At 33.7% G+C, this 18,167-nt stretch overlaps 1 protein-coding gene across 2 annotated transcripts in view; it reads right to left on the reverse strand.

Annotated features, from left to right (window-relative positions):
• HECTD2 (HECT domain E3 ubiquitin protein ligase 2) overlaps positions 1 to 18,167 on the reverse strand; it is a 109,082-nt gene that overhangs the window by 39,087 nt on the left and 51,828 nt on the right. For both annotated transcript variants that reach the window (XM_074233390.1, XM_074233389.1), the window contains exons 4-11: positions 15,954 to 16,056; positions 15,419 to 15,508; positions 14,856 to 14,920; positions 9,738 to 9,783; positions 7,357 to 7,466; positions 6,234 to 6,382; positions 5,445 to 5,568; positions 5,091 to 5,187 (exon numbers count right to left, since the gene is read on the reverse strand). In XM_074233390.1, coding sequence (XP_074089491.1) covers positions 5,091 to 5,187; positions 5,445 to 5,568; positions 6,234 to 6,382; positions 7,357 to 7,466; positions 9,738 to 9,783; positions 14,856 to 14,920; positions 15,419 to 15,508; positions 15,954 to 16,056 — 784 coding nt within the window. The remainder of the gene's footprint in view (positions 1 to 5,090; positions 5,188 to 5,444; positions 5,569 to 6,233; positions 6,383 to 7,356; positions 7,467 to 9,737; positions 9,784 to 14,855; positions 14,921 to 15,418; positions 15,509 to 15,953; positions 16,057 to 18,167) is intronic.

Below are 18,167 nucleotides of genomic sequence, written 5' to 3' on the forward strand. Positions count from 1 at the left end.
CTAGAGATTCAAACAGACTTCTCCACTCTATTTCACTCCCAGAGCCAGAGATCCGCCCCTGCTGCTTTCTTTTGAACTTATTCTTGCACAGTATATAGCCCAGGGCCTGTGATCGCTTCTTGTCATGGAATGCCTCACACCAGAGAAGGTCCCTCCTCAATCTTTCCTGTATCCATGACTCAGAACTAGGTAGTGAGAGACTGAACTGCCAGTTGGCAAATATTCCTGTACCAGATCAGGTCCCTCTGTGTTCTGGTGAACAGTCTTGGCCCTCTTTCAGTCCCTGAACTAAAGTACTCTGCATCACTGTTCCTGGCTAGATCCCATCCCCAGGATCCACAGACCTTTCTGCTTGTCTCCCTATGCCAACTTGGACTGGAATAAAAATGAGTCATTGTGATTTTTTTCTTATATTTTCCAGTCAGAATTCAGTCTGGTGAGCTTTCTAGATTTTTGTGGAAGAACTGCTGATGAAAGCTTAGTTGTATTTCTTTACTTCTACTCTATCATGTTGGCTCCTCCCCAGGATGAGTTGCCAGGGGAAGGGATGATGATGATAACACAAAAAAGGGAGAATTCACTACTCAACCTTCATTTTGTTGCTTTTTTAATATTAAGGAAAATTGTCATGAGGAGAAGATTAGGATAAAGATGACTAATAAGGAATTGAAATACCAAATAACTGAGAATACTTTAAGAGGTACTATCAGTAAATTCAAGCCACCAGGTTCAGATGAACCATATCCTAGGGAACTGAAATTATTTGAAGTGGCCACTAAGTCATTATTGTTGATTTCTGAAAAATTGTGAAAAATATGAAGATGACACAAGGCTGAAAGAGAGAAAATGCTTTTCCAGTTTTCAAAAAACAAAAAAGAATAAATCCTTTGAGTTATCAGTCTGTAATTATGGCTTCAAGTCTAGGAAAACCTCTTGTCACATATTGTTAAAGGCATGGATTAGGAACATTTTGAAAGAAAAGTGATCACTGAGAATGAGCAGGAGATCATTAAAAACTCATCATGTAAGATTAATTTCAAATTCTTTTACCTAACAGTTACCAGACTGACAATTCAGGAGAATTTGAATGACATAATGTTGAAATTTCAGGAAGGCATATGACTATACAAATCTATCACACAAGTTGTGGGACAGGTGATGGCATTTAGGTGAATTCAGAATTGGCTGAAAGACTGGATTTTCCCCCAAAAAGCTATGAACAAACAGTTCTCAAATGGAAAATTGCAAGCATTTGAAATACTGCCCCAAATCACTAATAATAGGAGAAATTCAAATCAGAACAACTCTGAAGTTGCACTTCAGATCCAAAAATTTGGCAAAAATGGCAGAAAATGGAAAGTTATTGTTGTTAAGTTCGGTGGGAAAAAAGAAATACCCTTTAAAAAATGTTGGTGGAGCTCTGAATTGATCCAATGACTCTGGAAAGCATTTTGGAATTATGTTATAAAAGTGATTAAAATGTCCATGCCCTTTGATCCAGAGATCCAAAGTTAGGTATATGATCCAAGGATGCAACAGAAAGAAAGATACCATTTATATTAGGAAACATTTATAGAAGCACTTTTTGTTGAAAATAGAGAACTTTGAAAGAAAGCAGATGACTGGAGAATGACTGAAGATGGATTTGTTGTGGTAGTTAGATGACATAATAGATAAGAGTGTTCAATATAAGTTGGGAAGATCAGAATGCAAAGATTCTCACTATGTATGGCCCTGAGCAAGTCATTTAACCTCTTTCAGCCTCATTTTCCTCATCTATAAAACAAGAAAAAGAATAGTATGTACTTTTAAGGATCAAATGAGATACAATTTGTAAAGTAATTTATGAACCTCAAAGTGCTAAATAAATGTCTTTGTGGTTGAATCACTTCAGCCCCTATTTGGCATTTTCTTGGCAAAGATACTAGAGTAATTTGATATTTCCTCCTCCAACTCATTTTACAGATGAGCAAACTGAGACAAACAGGTTTAAATGACTTGACTAGAATCACAGCTAGTAAATTCCTGAGACTGGATTTGAACTAAGGTCTTCCTGATTCTAGAGTTAGTGTCTTTCCATTGCACCACCTAACTGTCCACAATGTAAATGTTAGATTTATTATTATCTCAGAGGTCGGAGAGATGATGGAAGTGATAAAGTTCCTCATAAGGAAATACTTTATAAAAATTAGAACTGTCCCAAAGTAGAATGGGCCAACTCAAAAGATAGTCAAGTTCTCCATTATCAGAGATCTTCAGGAAGAAGTCTGATGACTAATCATGAAATTTAATGGGTATAAATGCAGTCTTACACTTAGGTTAAAGAAATCACCTGCCAAGAAGTTTGTTAAAAGGTATTTTTGTTCAGGTGTAGATCAGACAAGATGATAGGGCAGCTAGGTGGTGCAGTGGATAGTGCACCAGCCCTGGAGTCAGGAGTACTTGAGTTCAAATGCAGCCTCATACACTTAATAATTACCTAGCTGTGTGGCTTTGGGCAAGCCACTTAACCCCACTGCCTACCACAAACTTAAAAAAAATAGACAAGATGGACCCTGAGGTATTTTGCAACTCTGAGAGTTTAAAATTCTACAAGACCCACCAATTAAGAGATTTCAAGATTTTATAGTTAGAGCTAACTTCAAGGAGTCTCAATTCAAGAAGTCATTATCTTCAAGAAGACATATATGTTTGGGAAATGGTATATGTTAGGAATTGAGGTGCTCAGAATTGTTTACTTAAAGTGGAACAATTATACTTCTCTCTTCTCTAAGGGTGAATATCATACTAGATCAAATGAGGTCTTGGGGCCCAAAGAGGAAGTTAATGGGGAAATAGAAGGTAATAGATGACTCTCCTCTTAAGAGTTATTAGATGATCCTGGAAGAAGAAATGGACAGCTTTGTCACTGGAAAGAAGGAATTGAGAGATTTATAGCTCACTTCACATAAAGGGCTCACTTTACATAAAAGTAGAATAGATTGAATAGTGTGATTTAAGAAAAATCCTCTCCTCAGGTTCATTCCAAAAGATCTCTCTCATAGGATGAAATTCAACCAGTCAACAAATTCACTTGGCTTAACAAGCAGGCACCCTGGAGAAGGAGATAGTTGCATCTAACAGTAATGGCAGCTTAGTTTAATCAGATTTCTTTCCTACCTAGCTGAAATACACTGAAAAAAAATGGAAGTTCTTACAACAGAGTTCTTCTCATTGTTCATCACACCTCACCCTACTTGAAGTGAGGCTGGCAAGATAAGAGATGTTGGCAAGCTAGCCCCAGTTAGTTTTTTCATAGTGATTGTGTACAATGAGTTCCAATAATGATCCAGGACTACTTTCTTACTCTCTAAAGAAGGCACAGATGGGAACAGCCTCTCTAGAATAATAGTGATCTTGATTAATAAAACTGATTTTTAACATTTCTAATGGGAATGATTTCATAGGAGCTACTCCAACGAATATAGGAAATATTTCTGTCTCAGTTTCACATTCTTTGCTATGAATATTTAAACATAAAAGAAAAAAGAACCCTTCCCCAACCAACTATGGCTTAAATAAGAAATGGTTGTGATTTGAAATTTGGAGGAAAATGGGGAAGCTCAGCACTTCCAGTGTGTTGTTCTTGAACTGACACAACTTGTTGCTTATTTTATGATGCTTTAATGCAAAAGTATCAAACTCACCCAGGCTGTTAGTGGTTAGCAACATTTCCAAGTGTAGCCAAACCAGATTAAAATGTAATTGTGAAATATTTAACAAAATAAAAATTAAAAATACTAAAAAATTGATAACATTATATTTTAAACTTAAATCAATTCATGGCCCAAGGGATCCCTATGATTAGATTAGTGGCCCTCATTTCTATTTGTTTGACACCACTTAATACATTCTCCCCATAGCATTTTGTAAACTCTTTGAAAGGCAGCATCCCTCCCCCTACTCTCATCTTTATTTCCCTAGCACAACATCTTACATCATTTATTGAGCCCTAGTAGGGCTTAATAAATAGGTATTCTTATTTCTTTGGAATGTGTGACATATATTGAAACACTCTACCTCCTCAAATTGTTTGGCACATACTCCAATACTCTGAAAGATGTGTTCGTTTTCTTGTAAAACTTACATGTCCTGATTGTTTAGGAATATGCCCATGAAGACACAAAATAGTCACCATATTTTTAGTCAATATTACACTGGTTGGAATGATGAAGTTATGGGATTATGCTAAACTAAATCTAAGTCTACAAATTATAGTTCAGCTATGCCAGCACTTCATATTTTTACTACTTTTCCAAATCTGATGAGATGTTATAATGGAGCTAAAAGAATAAATTCAGTCAGGGTTTCAGTAATAGTATTATAGTATTCATAAGAAAATTAGCTAATATTCCCACAATATGTGTCTTGATCAGACCACATATGGAATACAATGTTAAATTCTGCATGTCCCATTTTAGGAAGGGAATTGGTAAAAGCGAAGTAGGTCAAGAGAAGAACAATCAAAATGAAAAAAAGACTACAATAGTAGGATAGCTTAAGGGAAGAGGGATGACCAGGCTAGAGGATAGTTGGGTATACTGCAGAGGGAATTCTTGTTCAGGTGTAGGGAGGTATGGTCCCTTAAGGGAGCCACAACAGCTAGTGGCTTGTCAAGAATCATCAAGTGGCTTGAGATTAGACTTGCTCTGATTGGGCTTAAAGGGTTGAATGAGGAGGAGAAGGTGAAAGTTGCAGGGAGGTCAGTTCTATAAGGAAAAACTCCTTCAGCACTTAGAACTGTCCAAAAGAGAAATGGATAGGCTTGGGAAACACTGGATTCCCTTTCACTAAAAGTAGTTGTGTCCTTAGAGGGGAAGATTGGGCTCAATAAACTCTGACTGCCCCTTACTCCTCTGAGGGGCTTAGATTCTGTGAAGCTGAATTCTAGGAGGTCTTTGTGCTCAACATGAGTTTCCTAATATTGTCTGGGCATCCACTATTTTAAAGGTTTATTTGGAAGTTTCACCAATTATGCTAGGAAAATTCAAAAAGCATGTTTACTGTATTGATTATAGACAACATACAACTTTTTCTATGATCTGGCTTACCCTGGCAATGCTTATCATCTGTTGCTCTGAGTCCCTCTGAATAATGATTTTTTTTGCAGCTATAGAAATAACAAATGGATACTGACAGAAGGAAAACCTGATCAAAAACAGAAACAGAAAACAGATTAAGGAAAAACATTTCTTTTTTTTTTAAAGTGAACTATCCCATGGAAATTTACCTAAAAAAAGTCACTGCTTTAAATGGACACCTTTTAATAGTCTATTTACTAGGTTGGAATAGGGCCTTTCTTCTGGGAGTAAATTATAAAACTACTTTTTAATTAAGTCAACTTTTTTCTTTGCTATGTATTATCAGATGAGAAAGGGTTGCTTTTGGTTAGTTACTTTTCTTACCTTCGAGAGTTTCCAAAGCACTGCCAGGTGTGATATTCCTCCATGAGATCAATATGATCCAATGTCGAATTATAGAAATCAGTATAAGGAATAAGAGGGAGGTGGGCCAGATCATTTGCAGTATCTGAAAAGAAAACTTCTGGCATGATCCTCATCATCTTAAATATGAAACTGATTTGTAAGCAACTTATGTATTTATTTTATTGCTATAAAGTACTTTAATGTATGAAAGGAGAAGGGTTTTTGTTAAGAGATCCTCATTGCAAAAAATTTTAACTCTATTTGCAAAAAATATTTTTAAATTGAGTGGAAACTTCTTCCACTGGTTTCTTTACAAACACAAATGAACACACACACATACACATACACACACACACACACACACACACACACACACACACACACCATTGTGATCATAGGAGTAAAGGGCACAGACCACCATTTTCATATACTGATTTTTAACCTTAGTCATAATCCCTTATAAATTAATAGAATTCTTTTCTTAAGAATCACAGTTTAGAAGGTCATCTGTGAATGTTGGCTTTATAAAATGTCATTGAAACTTCATTAATACACAGGAGGATATACCCCAGCAAAATCTTTAAGAATGTCTTATCATTCAAGTAAATTTATTAAGAAAACTACTACTGAAAGGAAACTACTTCAAAATTCTCTTTGAGGAAGAGATCTTCAGTCTGTCTTTGTAGGACACTGAAATCTTCAGGGAAAAGATAGCATTCTTAAATTCACTTAAATAAAAAATAGAATCAGGAGAAGGAAAAAACCTACTAAGTAAAGCCAAGACTTTGGCTGCTGATGGAATCCACCAGGAACATTTTGTCATAGGTGGAAATTCTTCAGGCTTTGCAGGAAACAGGCGTAATGAAATAAACTGTAGCAACCTGTCTAACAATTGCTTGAACCTCTTTTGTGATAATCTAGGAAAGATTTTAAAATAATTCCAATCAAATTTAACATTTTCTACATTTTGATGACATACTTACTGGTAAAACATGCAAAGATTTATAATATTCTTTAAAATTATATCAATATTTTAACTTATGAGGAATTAGAGAAAAATACATTTCTTCTTTGAATAATGATTTTAATTAAATAAGAAATAAACACCAAAATATGATTATTATAAGGTTGATTATCAGATATCTTGCTTTATTGGACTTTTTTCCCTGCAATCATTTTCTAATGTTGAGATATTTTTTCCGTTTTTAGTATTTAAACCAAAAATAAAAGCTATTTTGAAAGTAGATTTAGTACACTAAAAAGGTAGTTACTATGTCTCATGCAAATAGATTACAATAGCCAATCTGCATTTCATTAGTTTTTAGACAGGAAGAACCTGTCTAAACCTCTAGAATGTTAGAGCTGAAAAATAACACCTAGTCCAATTTTCTAATTTTACAGATGAAGAAAATGAGTCTATAAGAGGTGGAATGACTTGTTTAAGGCATCTAGCTAATAACGTAACTGTGTTAGGTCACAAGCCTACATTTTCTTCTTTTACTTTTTATATTATATTATACTCCTTCCCCTAAGGCACTATGTAAGCAATAATGAGCAAGGTTAAAAAATAGTAAGGTTTTTAGAAGAAAATGTAAGTAGTATGTCAAGTCATTATTTCTGAGATATTTGAAAAACTGGTAACAGAAATCTATCTCATAATATAAATATATATATTAAAGACATTAAAATGATATAAAATTTGGCTATTTCTACTAAAGCATGCATTTATAATATCTTTGTACAGTAACTTTTACAATAGGTTTTTGAAGCATTATAATTTATAAATGTTACTATATTTGAAAATATTTAAATGAATCTTATTATGAAATCTTTAAGATGGTTTCAAACAAACAGTAATACTAATCACATTCAGTATCATGGAGAAAATTACTTTTTAAACCAGTGAACAAGGAAATGGTGGTCCGCTTCCACTAAGGTAGCTATCTGTCTTAGCAAGTGGGCATAGATGACATAAGTGGATGTGTTATTAAACTGAGGATTCTGCAAAAGACATTATAGAAATTTTGTTAAAACTTTGCACATTCTAAATAAATACAATTTAAATAATATGGATTTAATGATAAATTATAATTTAGGAAAACAAATTCAAACATAAACTATCAGGTGAATATCATTAATGCTTAAATCCCCTTAAAATGTACCAAAAAACTTCTAAAATTTTATGGGGAAATAATTATATTTATTTTTTTTAATCTTTGAAAAGAGGAGAGTAGGGGGAATGGGAAACATTTTATATTTTCCAAGGCAGAATAGACTGTTCTTAATTGGTGGAGAGTGATTCAAAATTGTAAAACCCAACAATCACAATAATTTAGTCAGGTGCCTATAGCTAAAATGAATAGCAAAGTATAACATTAAAACTTGAGGCATCTTACTTTTCCCTCTCTCAGGCTCTAACTCCCCCCCCCTTATTTCTAAGGAGATCCCCCTCATTTTGGTTGGTTCTTATTACTTATCAATCCTATAATGATTTAACTTATTAGTACCAGTTTTGAGTGAATAATGCTAATATGTCTCTGAATCACAGAACATCACAATCTTGAAAGTATCCAAATTTCAAGTGAACCAAAAGGCAAGAGCAAAATATACAGGATAGGCCTAAATAGTATATTGCCAACAATCACTTCCAGATGAGAAATGGTGTAAAAGATGACATCTAAGAAATGTCAAACTGCAAAAGAAGGAGAACCAGAGCAAGTAGTAACAACAGATAGACTGTCTTATGGCGTTCCCCAGGGAAAGTCTGAGTTACCTCTAGTATCTTGGGTAGACCCTCTTTGGACTTGTCAGTCAATAAACATTTATCAAGCTGAACACTAAGGTTAAAAAGAAAGTCAAAAAGACAACACCTGCCCTCCAGGAGCTCACAATTAGACAGAAAGAGAAGGCAGAGGTAGTTTGTGATCATTACTGATGGAGGAAGAGCTCATCTTGATGAGATTCCAGAATTGTTGAAGATGGTAAAAATACTTAGAAAATGAAATCAATGCTGATTCTAGGTGCAAACTTAAACTACTATGTATGTAAGGATGCCCTAATTTCCCCAAACATATATTTCCAATTTATCCTGAATATGTCTTATTTCTATGTAACTGTTTACATATTCTTTCCCCCCATTAGGCTGCAAGCTTTTAGAATAAAGAACCTATTTTTGCCTTGCTCTGTTTTTTCAGGGGCTAATACAGTCTGGCATATAGTAGGGGTTAATAAGTGCTTGTTTTGTTGCTGAATTGATAGTTTCTAAAGATCAATTTCTAAATGCCAATGTTTCAGGTCTAAGGAAATAAATTTAAAAGTAAATTGCCAAACACTTTTAAGGTCCTGAAGTAACTTTCTAAAAACCAAGTCATTACTTCAAATGACCAAAAACACCTCAAAGAATTCCATGAGACAAGAAACTTTATTTCAATTTTGAAAAGTAGTCCTTAGGAGGAAGGGGGATGGCTAGATTTTCAAAAGACAACAGTCACAATAAGCAACTTAGCCTCAAATAAACAGCTATATATAACAAGAGTAGAAGCTTAGTTCCCTTATCTATATCTTTCTATTGTCCCTTTTGTCTTAGTATCTGCCATTCTTTCTCTTGCTCCTCTTTTTTCTTCTTTTATCCTTTTCCAGCTTTTACTCCCTTCTACTTCCTCCTCCCCTATTTCCTTTTAAATCACTCATAGAAATGAATTTTATAAATTTTTATTTCTTTCATGCAGTTTTATGTTCCCTGTTTTTTAAAAGAACACAAAACAAAAACAAAATTTAGATGTCTTTATATATGGACATCAAATGCTTACTCCCCCAATAGTTCTGCATCCTTTATATGCCTCCCCCACAAGTTCTGTATACTTATTTTATGATCAAGAGTTGATGAAATAGATTTCTCAAACATTTCTGAGAAGAAATAGGAAAACTGAGATCCAGAAATTATAAGAAGGTAACTAAAGAGCAGGAATTATTAACTCTCATGTCAAGTAGGAAAGGAAGAAGGAGAAGGGAAGTTTATTTTAGCCTCTGTTCTTGAAGTGTGTTCTGTAACTTAAGTACAAGTGACAATGAAAACCCATTTTGGCTAAAATTCCTTTAAAATTCCTTTTTTTTAGATTTGTCAATAGACTTAGTTCATTGTCACAAATTGTGATACTCTAAAATACTGAGTTATTTCAGCCAAATTAATATTTCATTGCATTAGTTCACTATACATATATTCACACATGTTTATGTGATCTGAATCACATGATTCAATTTTTACTGTCTTACCTGCAAAAGTATAAAAAATGCTCTAAGATCATCTTTTGATCGTGGCCTGAAAAGAAACAGATAAATATTCAATGCCTACTGAATTGGTCAATAAAGGTTTACTACAAGAATTGAGTCATGCACTGATGCTGAATGAAATGAGCAGAACCAAAAGAACATTATACATACTAACAACGACATAGGATGATGATCAACCTTGATGGACTTGCTCATTCTACCAGTGCAATAATCTGGGATAATTTTAGGGGATCTGTGATAGAGAATACCAAATGTATACAGAGAAGGAACTGTGGAGTTTGAACAAAGACCAAAACTTATTATCTTCAATTTTTAAATTGTCATTTTATATTGTGTCATTTTATTCTCTCTAATATTTTCTTTCTTCTTTTTGGATATGATTCTTCTTTCACATCATGTTCAATTAGCATAGTTATAAAAGTAGAGCCTGAATTGGATTGCTTTTGGTTGGGGGAGGGGGGAGGGGAGAGGGAAGAGGGAAGGGAGGGGAGGGAGAAAAATAGTAAAACTCAAAATCTTGCAAAAATGATTGATAAAAACTGTCATTGTATGTGGTTGGAAAAACAAATAAAATATTTATATAAAAAAAGAATTGAGTCATGCCAAAAGTTGAGGCTGGAGAGAAAAAGTTTGGTTTGACCTAGGAGTGACAGACACAAAGATGCTATTTAGTATTTATTTTGTCCTCACATAATATATGAGTAATCTTTCTGGAACTCCATTTCCTCATCTGTCAAATGAGGAGTTTAGACTAGATCATCTTTAATATCTGATCTAGGTCAAACACTCTGATTCATATCCTTCTTCATGAAATATAAAGAAAAGAGCATTGATATGAAGTTGCTCCAGAAAGAAATGGCACATTAGAGCAGAGAGACTGGTTGCTCTGAAAACCAGGAAAGAAGTGGACTAGATAATCTCTAGAATCTCTGGCTCAAAATAATTAAGTAGCAAATTGGTATTAACAAGGTACATTTAAACCCTAGGAGTCTAACTACTAATTGAGGCCACCAGGTGGTGCAGTAGAGTATTTAAGTTTAAATTTAGCCTCAGTCATTTAGAAAAATCATCTAATCTTTGCCTCAGTTTCCACAACTGTATAATTGCTTCTCCTGCTATTGATGCTGCTGCTGCTACCACCACCACCACCACTACCACCACTACCATCTCTTCTACTACTACTTCTACTACTACTACTTACTACTACTTACTACTAATTACAACTACTACTACTACTTATAACAACTACTACTACTACTACTACCACCACCACAACTGCTTCTTTAGATCTTGTGAGAAAAACGTGGGACAAAAATAAAGTTGAAGGACAAGGATAGTTTTCTGTACTTGAAGTTTATTCTTTTGATTTGTGCTGATCATCTTTTGGTTCATCTTTTATGTCTGATAAATGAACTAATGAATTTTAATGATTATGAAAAACATTTTAATAAAAATAATGGTATGGTACTTCCTTACAGTTCTTAGTAGTTCGGGCCTAGATCTAATTTCTGTACTTAATGGTTTTATTACTTTAAATTCAAGAAATGCTAGTATGATTTGGTCAGTGGAGAATTAAAATGTGGGGTCAGAGGTTACAAAAGCAGTGCTTGGCATTAAATACTTGTTGATCGACTAATTAATGTATATCACTACTTTATAAACTCTAAAAGGATAATCAAACATATTAAAGTTACCACTTGAAGTTGCCCTGATAACCTTTGGAGAAATAGAAAAAACTAAATCTAATATAAAACTAAGGAAACTTACAAATCAGAGTTTCAAGTTTGGTGAAAAGATTGAAAATTAACCAACTTCAAAATGGTTAATGTTACACTGATAAATGTTTTTGAATTTCTTTTGATACCAAGTATAAAATACAAAAATTTTATGAGCAATAGAAGACTGGGCATAAAAACTCTCTCACAGTCAGACACTGGGAAGTTACCCCAGAAGTTCCCCAGAAGGACTAATTTCAGCATTGACATTACTCAACTTTGAACATCCATCTTAAGAACACAATCTTCATATGAATAGCCAATTCATACCATTCTGGAGGTGAGTTCTCCAAATAGGCCAAGGAATACAACTGGAGCAACACAACAAGGCAAGTACAATCTCTTCACAAGCTTGATTTAGAATTGGACTTAACTAAAAGAGTAAGCCATAGGATCATCGATTTAGTGCTTAAAGGGGAAACTCAGGTCCTTTTTAAACTTCTTTATTTCACAGGTGAAGATGAGGAAGCAGATTCAGGTCCCAGGACCTCACCCTTCTGAGTCCTGTCAGCTAATCACATTGATCAATTAAACTAAAATAAAGCACTTGTGCACCTTTGTGCAAATTTTTTTCTTTTTTTCCAGTTTCATTTCAACTGAGCTACATTACCACAGGTCCACACATGAGCATAGGAGAGAGTTAACAACTGGAAGATTTGGGATGACTTGCTCCCTGAGGAAGCATCTAACCTGACCTTGAAGTCAGGTACATTCCAGGGAGAAAATAATGTGGGTAGGGACTTTTTGTCTTGTTTTCTCTGGGCCTAACAAAATTTCTCCTACATAATATATACTTAATGTAGCTCAGTTGAAATGAAACTGGAAAAAAAAAGAAAAAAATTTGCACAAAGGTGCACAAGTGCTTTATTTTAGTTTAATTGATCAATGTGATTAGCTGACAGGACTCAGAAGGGTGAGGTCCTGGGACCTGAATCTGCTTCCTCACATTTTACCTAGTACAGATTTCTTGGATTTGCTCTAGATGTTTCTCTATATCTAAATAGCACAGTAGTCCTTCTGGCCGCATTCTACAAGCATCAAGGGTTGTTGGACGACATTGGACATCCGCCCTGCAGTCCTTCCTTGTATCTCCAGTCTCAGCCCAATGCTTGTTGACTTGCTGACTGACCCACAAACAGCCTCCTGGCTCCTGAATCCTCTCACTTATTACTTAGTCTCTAAAAGAGAAGGAGTCTTCTTAATCTGCCACTGTACTCAGGTTATTCTTCATTTATCTTGTAGCTGTACCTTTGCTTAGTTTCCTGAAATTCTACATGACTGTGCATTCAAGTAAGGTGTACTGTTACCTCTGATTCATTTTTTCAACATGTGTTGGCTTGCTTGAGGCACAATAACTAGGCTGGTCGTTGTTAAGGCTGGTTTTACTTTTCATCAAAACCTCATTTCTCTACCTCTTTTTCTAATTTAGCATCTCATAATCTCACTAATAGACACATGATTTTGATGGTGGATAAAAATGAATCACAATAAAAGGCTTACAGAGCGGAATCTCCACATTTAAAAAATGAGAAAACAGGGACCCAGAGAATCTCTCTTCACATCATACTAGCTCCTACCAGTGAATAGAGGAAAGTGCCCCTGGTATTTACTTGCTTCAAGACTCTGTTACAAAAAAGCATACTTCTTATCTGAAATAACAGGAATTCTCAGTTTACTTTCTAAAAGAACTGGTAGGTCTAACCCTCTTGATAAATTAAATATTTCCTATTTTAAGCTATTGATTCCATCTATCTCCCTTGACTCTTTGGTGAGGGAACACACAATTCTTCTTAGGAGAATGGTTGATAACAACAATTACATGACAGAGAGGGAGAAATGGCATTGTGAGAAAGTCTGGATATGTGATTTTGATGCAGAGAATTATGAATGTAGCAGAAACATATTCTGTAACCTTTTAATGCTGTTAAATCTGGGAATTTTGTTAAAAAACTAAGCTGGACTTCAGAAGGCTCAGGGCCATTCTCATTCTCTCTCTCTCTCTCTCTCTCTCTCTCTCTCTCTCTCACCCAGTCAGCTTTCCCTGACTGTCTTTATCCCTGCCTTTCTTTATTTCCCTCTCTCTGTCTACCAAGCAACCTCACCTACCCTTTTGTTATTCACTATGTCCTAAAGAGCTTGTTGACCCTTCCAGAGGAAAATTTTTTTAACCTGTTTACTTTTGCTATATTTCATAATAAAATACTAAGCAGTTTTAAATTCTCAGAGAATGTGGGAATTCCTTCATCTTTCAGGAACTCCCAATTTGGCTATTTGGTTATCCCAAATCTCTATCTTTATTTTGTTACCCTAAATTGCAGTGGCAACAATTTCATCAGTTTGGATAATGCCCATTGTGGAAAACTTCATCTACCAATCCAAATCAATAACTCATCCATAATTTTTCCAATTACATGTAAAGATGGTTTTCAACATTCATTTTTTGTAAGATTTTTGAGTACCACATTTTTCTGCCTCCCTCTTTTTCCTCCCATGATAGCAAGTACTCTGGTATAGGTTGTAATATACAATTATGTTAAATATATTTCCATATTAGTTATTTGTGAAAGAAGAATCAGAACAAATGAGGGAAAACCATGAGAAAGAAAAAAACAAATTTTAAAAAGTGAAAATAGTGTGCATTCAGACTCCATAGTTTTTCTCTCTGGATGTGGATGACATTTTCCATAACAAGTCTTTTAGAATTGTTTTTGATCATCGAACTGCTGAGAGGAGGAACTAAGTTCATTATGGTTCAGCATAACACAATATTGCTGTTAATGTGTATAACATTCTCCTGGTTCTGTTCACTTCATTCAGTATCAATTTATGTGAGTCTTGCCAGGTTTTTCTGAAATCCATCTGCTTATGATTTCTTACAGAATAATAGTGCTCCATCACATTCATATACCAAAATTTGTTTAGACATCTTTCACTTGATGGGCATCCCCCCTTAATTTCCAATTCTTTGTCACTACAAAAAGAGCTGCTATAAATAGTTTTCTACATTGTAGGTCTTTTCCCCTTCTTTATTATTTCTTTGGGACATAGACCTGGTAGTGGTATTTCTAGATCAAAGGATATGGTGCATTCATTTTCAAAATAGGATTATAAACAATTTGAATGGCTCCCAAAGTCATTAAAGAATAATAGTAATTTTACATTTGTGCTATCAGAAATTGTAAAATGAAAAATTAAGGTTAAATTCTAAGAAAAAGAAAACTATGAAATAATATTGTATTTGACCTTAAGTGGAACTATTACAATTTGTAGTTTAAAAGTTAGTTTTAAGTGCTTTACTTAATTATAAAATAAATAATATACTTACCCTTTCCATTCTCTTAATAAACTGTTAATGATACCTTTCAGTACTGACTTCTGAATATCTTGAGGCTGTAAAATGAAGAAAATCAAAATTTTGTACCTAATTACTTTTAAAAATTTTACATACTAGGTATATTTATAGAATTAACAGGGAAAATGTATATTTGATCTGTAATAGTGTTTACTGTACAACAAAAAAAATTTTTCTTTTCTTTTTCTTGACAGGATATGACAGGAATACAAATAAAAAAGAGTCCAGCCTTAAGACAAAAATTAAAAAGATGCATATAATTTATTATACTGATACCATGTCAGCATAGACCAAGTTTTGCAAATATTTTTTCTAATTGCCCCAAAATGGCTCAATTAAAAGTAAAAGAAGAACTTTTACAAAGCAACTGAAAAAAACCCTAAAATATAATGTATTTTAATAATTATTTTCATATAAATCTATTATTTTTAGGTTTTTAAAAAAAGCCAAACTAAATTCTACAGTTTGTAAATTCATTGTAGACTTTAAAACATTTACATATGTGTATTTTAAATAATTTATTTTAAAATACTTACAGTATTAAGTAAGGCATCATACACAATATTCACAAATTTGGCATTAATCCCAGAATCTTCTATAGTATTGAATGGGACATTGGTATCTTTCTGCAAAGTCAATTTAAAAGTTCAATACGTTACATAAAGTTATAAAAGCAGTTCTTGGTAATAAAATTAAATGAAACCTATACCTATATCCTTTTTTGTTCTGATGGCTTAAAAGAATTTTTTTATAGAAAATTATTTATATTGAAAATGAAACTATTTATATGTATCTATATATGTACATATATGCAAATATATTCAGATAAATATATATGTATATAAAACTCATTTTTGAATCATGAAAAAAACATACAATAATATTTATATCAATAACAGATCAGAATAGTTTTTGTATAGAATTTAAATCATCATTGATTCAAGCATATTTGTTTTAAAAGAGGCTTAATTCTGAAGTGTAGAAAACAAGGCAAAGGGCAAAATAATCACATTTTATAGGAGAATTTTAAATTAAGAAAATACAAAATGGATTAGAAAACTATCAATTAACCTTAAATGTAGCACTGAGCTCCAGGAAAGAATCAAATGTTGTTAGATAAAAGTCATGGACCTCTTTCCATTCTCCTGATGATTTGGCTTTTTCTACATCTTCCCTAAAATGGAAAGTAAAGATCACTTTAATAGAAATAAATTTAATACACACATAATTACAGTATACTCTCATTCCCAAATAATATTTTCCCTCTTTATAGGTGAAAGCAACTGAAACATGTAATTTTGAAATACAAATGAATACTGATTTTTCCCCCCAGAACTAGCATGCTCTTGTTATTTGATTTCATGATATGGTGATTTCCAAATTAAATTACATTATTCTCCCTCTGATTTTGCCTCAGTCCTATCTCACCTTGCCTAATGTAGCCAAGTACTTAGTTACCAAAATCATGATACATATTCAGGTCTAAAGTGGATTCTATTATTTGAGTAAGTTCCTACTATAGCTATTATCTACCACTTGTAAAACAATTGCATTTATTGCAAATGTTCCCTTTTCATGAGAAATAATAATTTATATTTATATAACTTTTCCTAATGACTTTTTTCTTTTCATCACTGCAACCTAGTGAGAGACAGCTAGGACAGATGTAGAAATATGTTGTTGCTTACCTTTTGTTCTCAAAGAGGACTATGACATCATGGTGATGCCATGACTTGCAAGTGAATTGGATTTAAATGAAGGGGAGACTCTACAAAGTCAACATCTAATTCTATCCTCCAGAGTCAACTGGGTTCTGTGACAAAACATAGATCAGGATGGCCAAAGATGACCCTGGATGCAGTGGGAGACCTGGATCTTTTTTAAGTTAAGGTCTGTTCCAGGGTGAATCACCCATTCAGTGACTATGGCTAAGTAGTAAATGAGGCAAAGAATGGCCTCTTTTACCTACTTTTTAAAAAAGAGAAGATTACTTAGAAGTGAAATTGGCATTAGAATTCAGGTCTCTTTGGAAGTAACAGTGATTTAACTGATGTCATCTGAAATGATAATAAATGTATTTTCTTTATTAACCTGCATGAAAATATCAACCTAGACTATAAAAGTAAATATTTGTGAATGAATAGTTAATATCTTGAAAAACAAAAAAAAATATTTAATGTGTGCTTTGTTGGAAAAAGCACTGGAATTGGAGTCAAAGCACCAGGGTTTAAATTTCATCACTGATACCTGACCTCTAGACCTTTTTTCCTTTATTTCTGAAAGGAGGGAGTTGGTCTAAACCATTTTTCTAGTTTTGAATTTACAAAATTAAGATCCTAATAATTTAAATTGGTGGCCTTCAGGTCTGGAGATACTACAAGATCCAAACAGGGCACACTACAGATTTGGAGGGCCTCATACTTTGATGATTCTGTGGTTTCATTCATGTAACTGAATCGGAACTGGAAGATGACATTTTAATTGTGTCCCTGCCACGTACTGCTTAAATGGCCCTAGGAAATCTAAAGCTTCTCAGCTATAAAATGAGAGGTTTGCACCAGATGATCACCAATGAATTTTTCAGCTCTGGATCCTACTATTCCTCCACCATTGAAAACTGAAGCCTCAACAACACAATTTAATCTAAAGAGATCCTCAATTGAATCTTTCCATAAATATCAATAGGGTGAGAATGTTTTCTGTGTCTTTGGCTATCTTGGGGTTAGTGATTAAGGCAATATAAGTAGGGGATATTTAGAAAGTGCTTTGAGGTATACAAAGCACTTGACAGATATGATCTCATTTAATACTCCCAACCCCATGAGGAAGATACACAGGCAGTGGGGTGGAATGGCAGATAGAATACGACTTGGGGTTCAGTAAAATTACAAGCCAGAATTCAAATCCTGCCACTGATACCTCTAAATATGAACCCTGTGGAAATCACCTGACCTTAATTTCTTCATCTATAAAACTGAATAATGATAGTATCTTCCTTACAGGGAAGTTGTGAAAATCAAATAAGATAACACATACAGAGTGTTTTGCAGAACTTAAAATGCTCTATAAATGTTAACTATTAATAGTATTCCTAGGGAATTTCAAAAAGACTACTAAATAAATGAGCTATTATTATTTATGTGGTACTCTAAGGCAAAGCTCTGGTTATTATAACTCTAAGCAGCAATGTCCTTGAAACCACTCTAGTCTAATAAAAAGTATAATGAAGGCCAAAAAAATTCTGTAAAATACTTATCTATATTATAACTTGATTTTGTCATAACA

This window comes from Macrotis lagotis, chromosome 4 (genome assembly GCF_037893015.1).
Source record: "Macrotis lagotis isolate mMagLag1 chromosome 4, bilby.v1.9.chrom.fasta, whole genome shotgun sequence".
Lineage (NCBI taxonomy): Eukaryota > Metazoa > Chordata > Mammalia > Peramelemorphia > Peramelidae > Macrotis > Macrotis lagotis.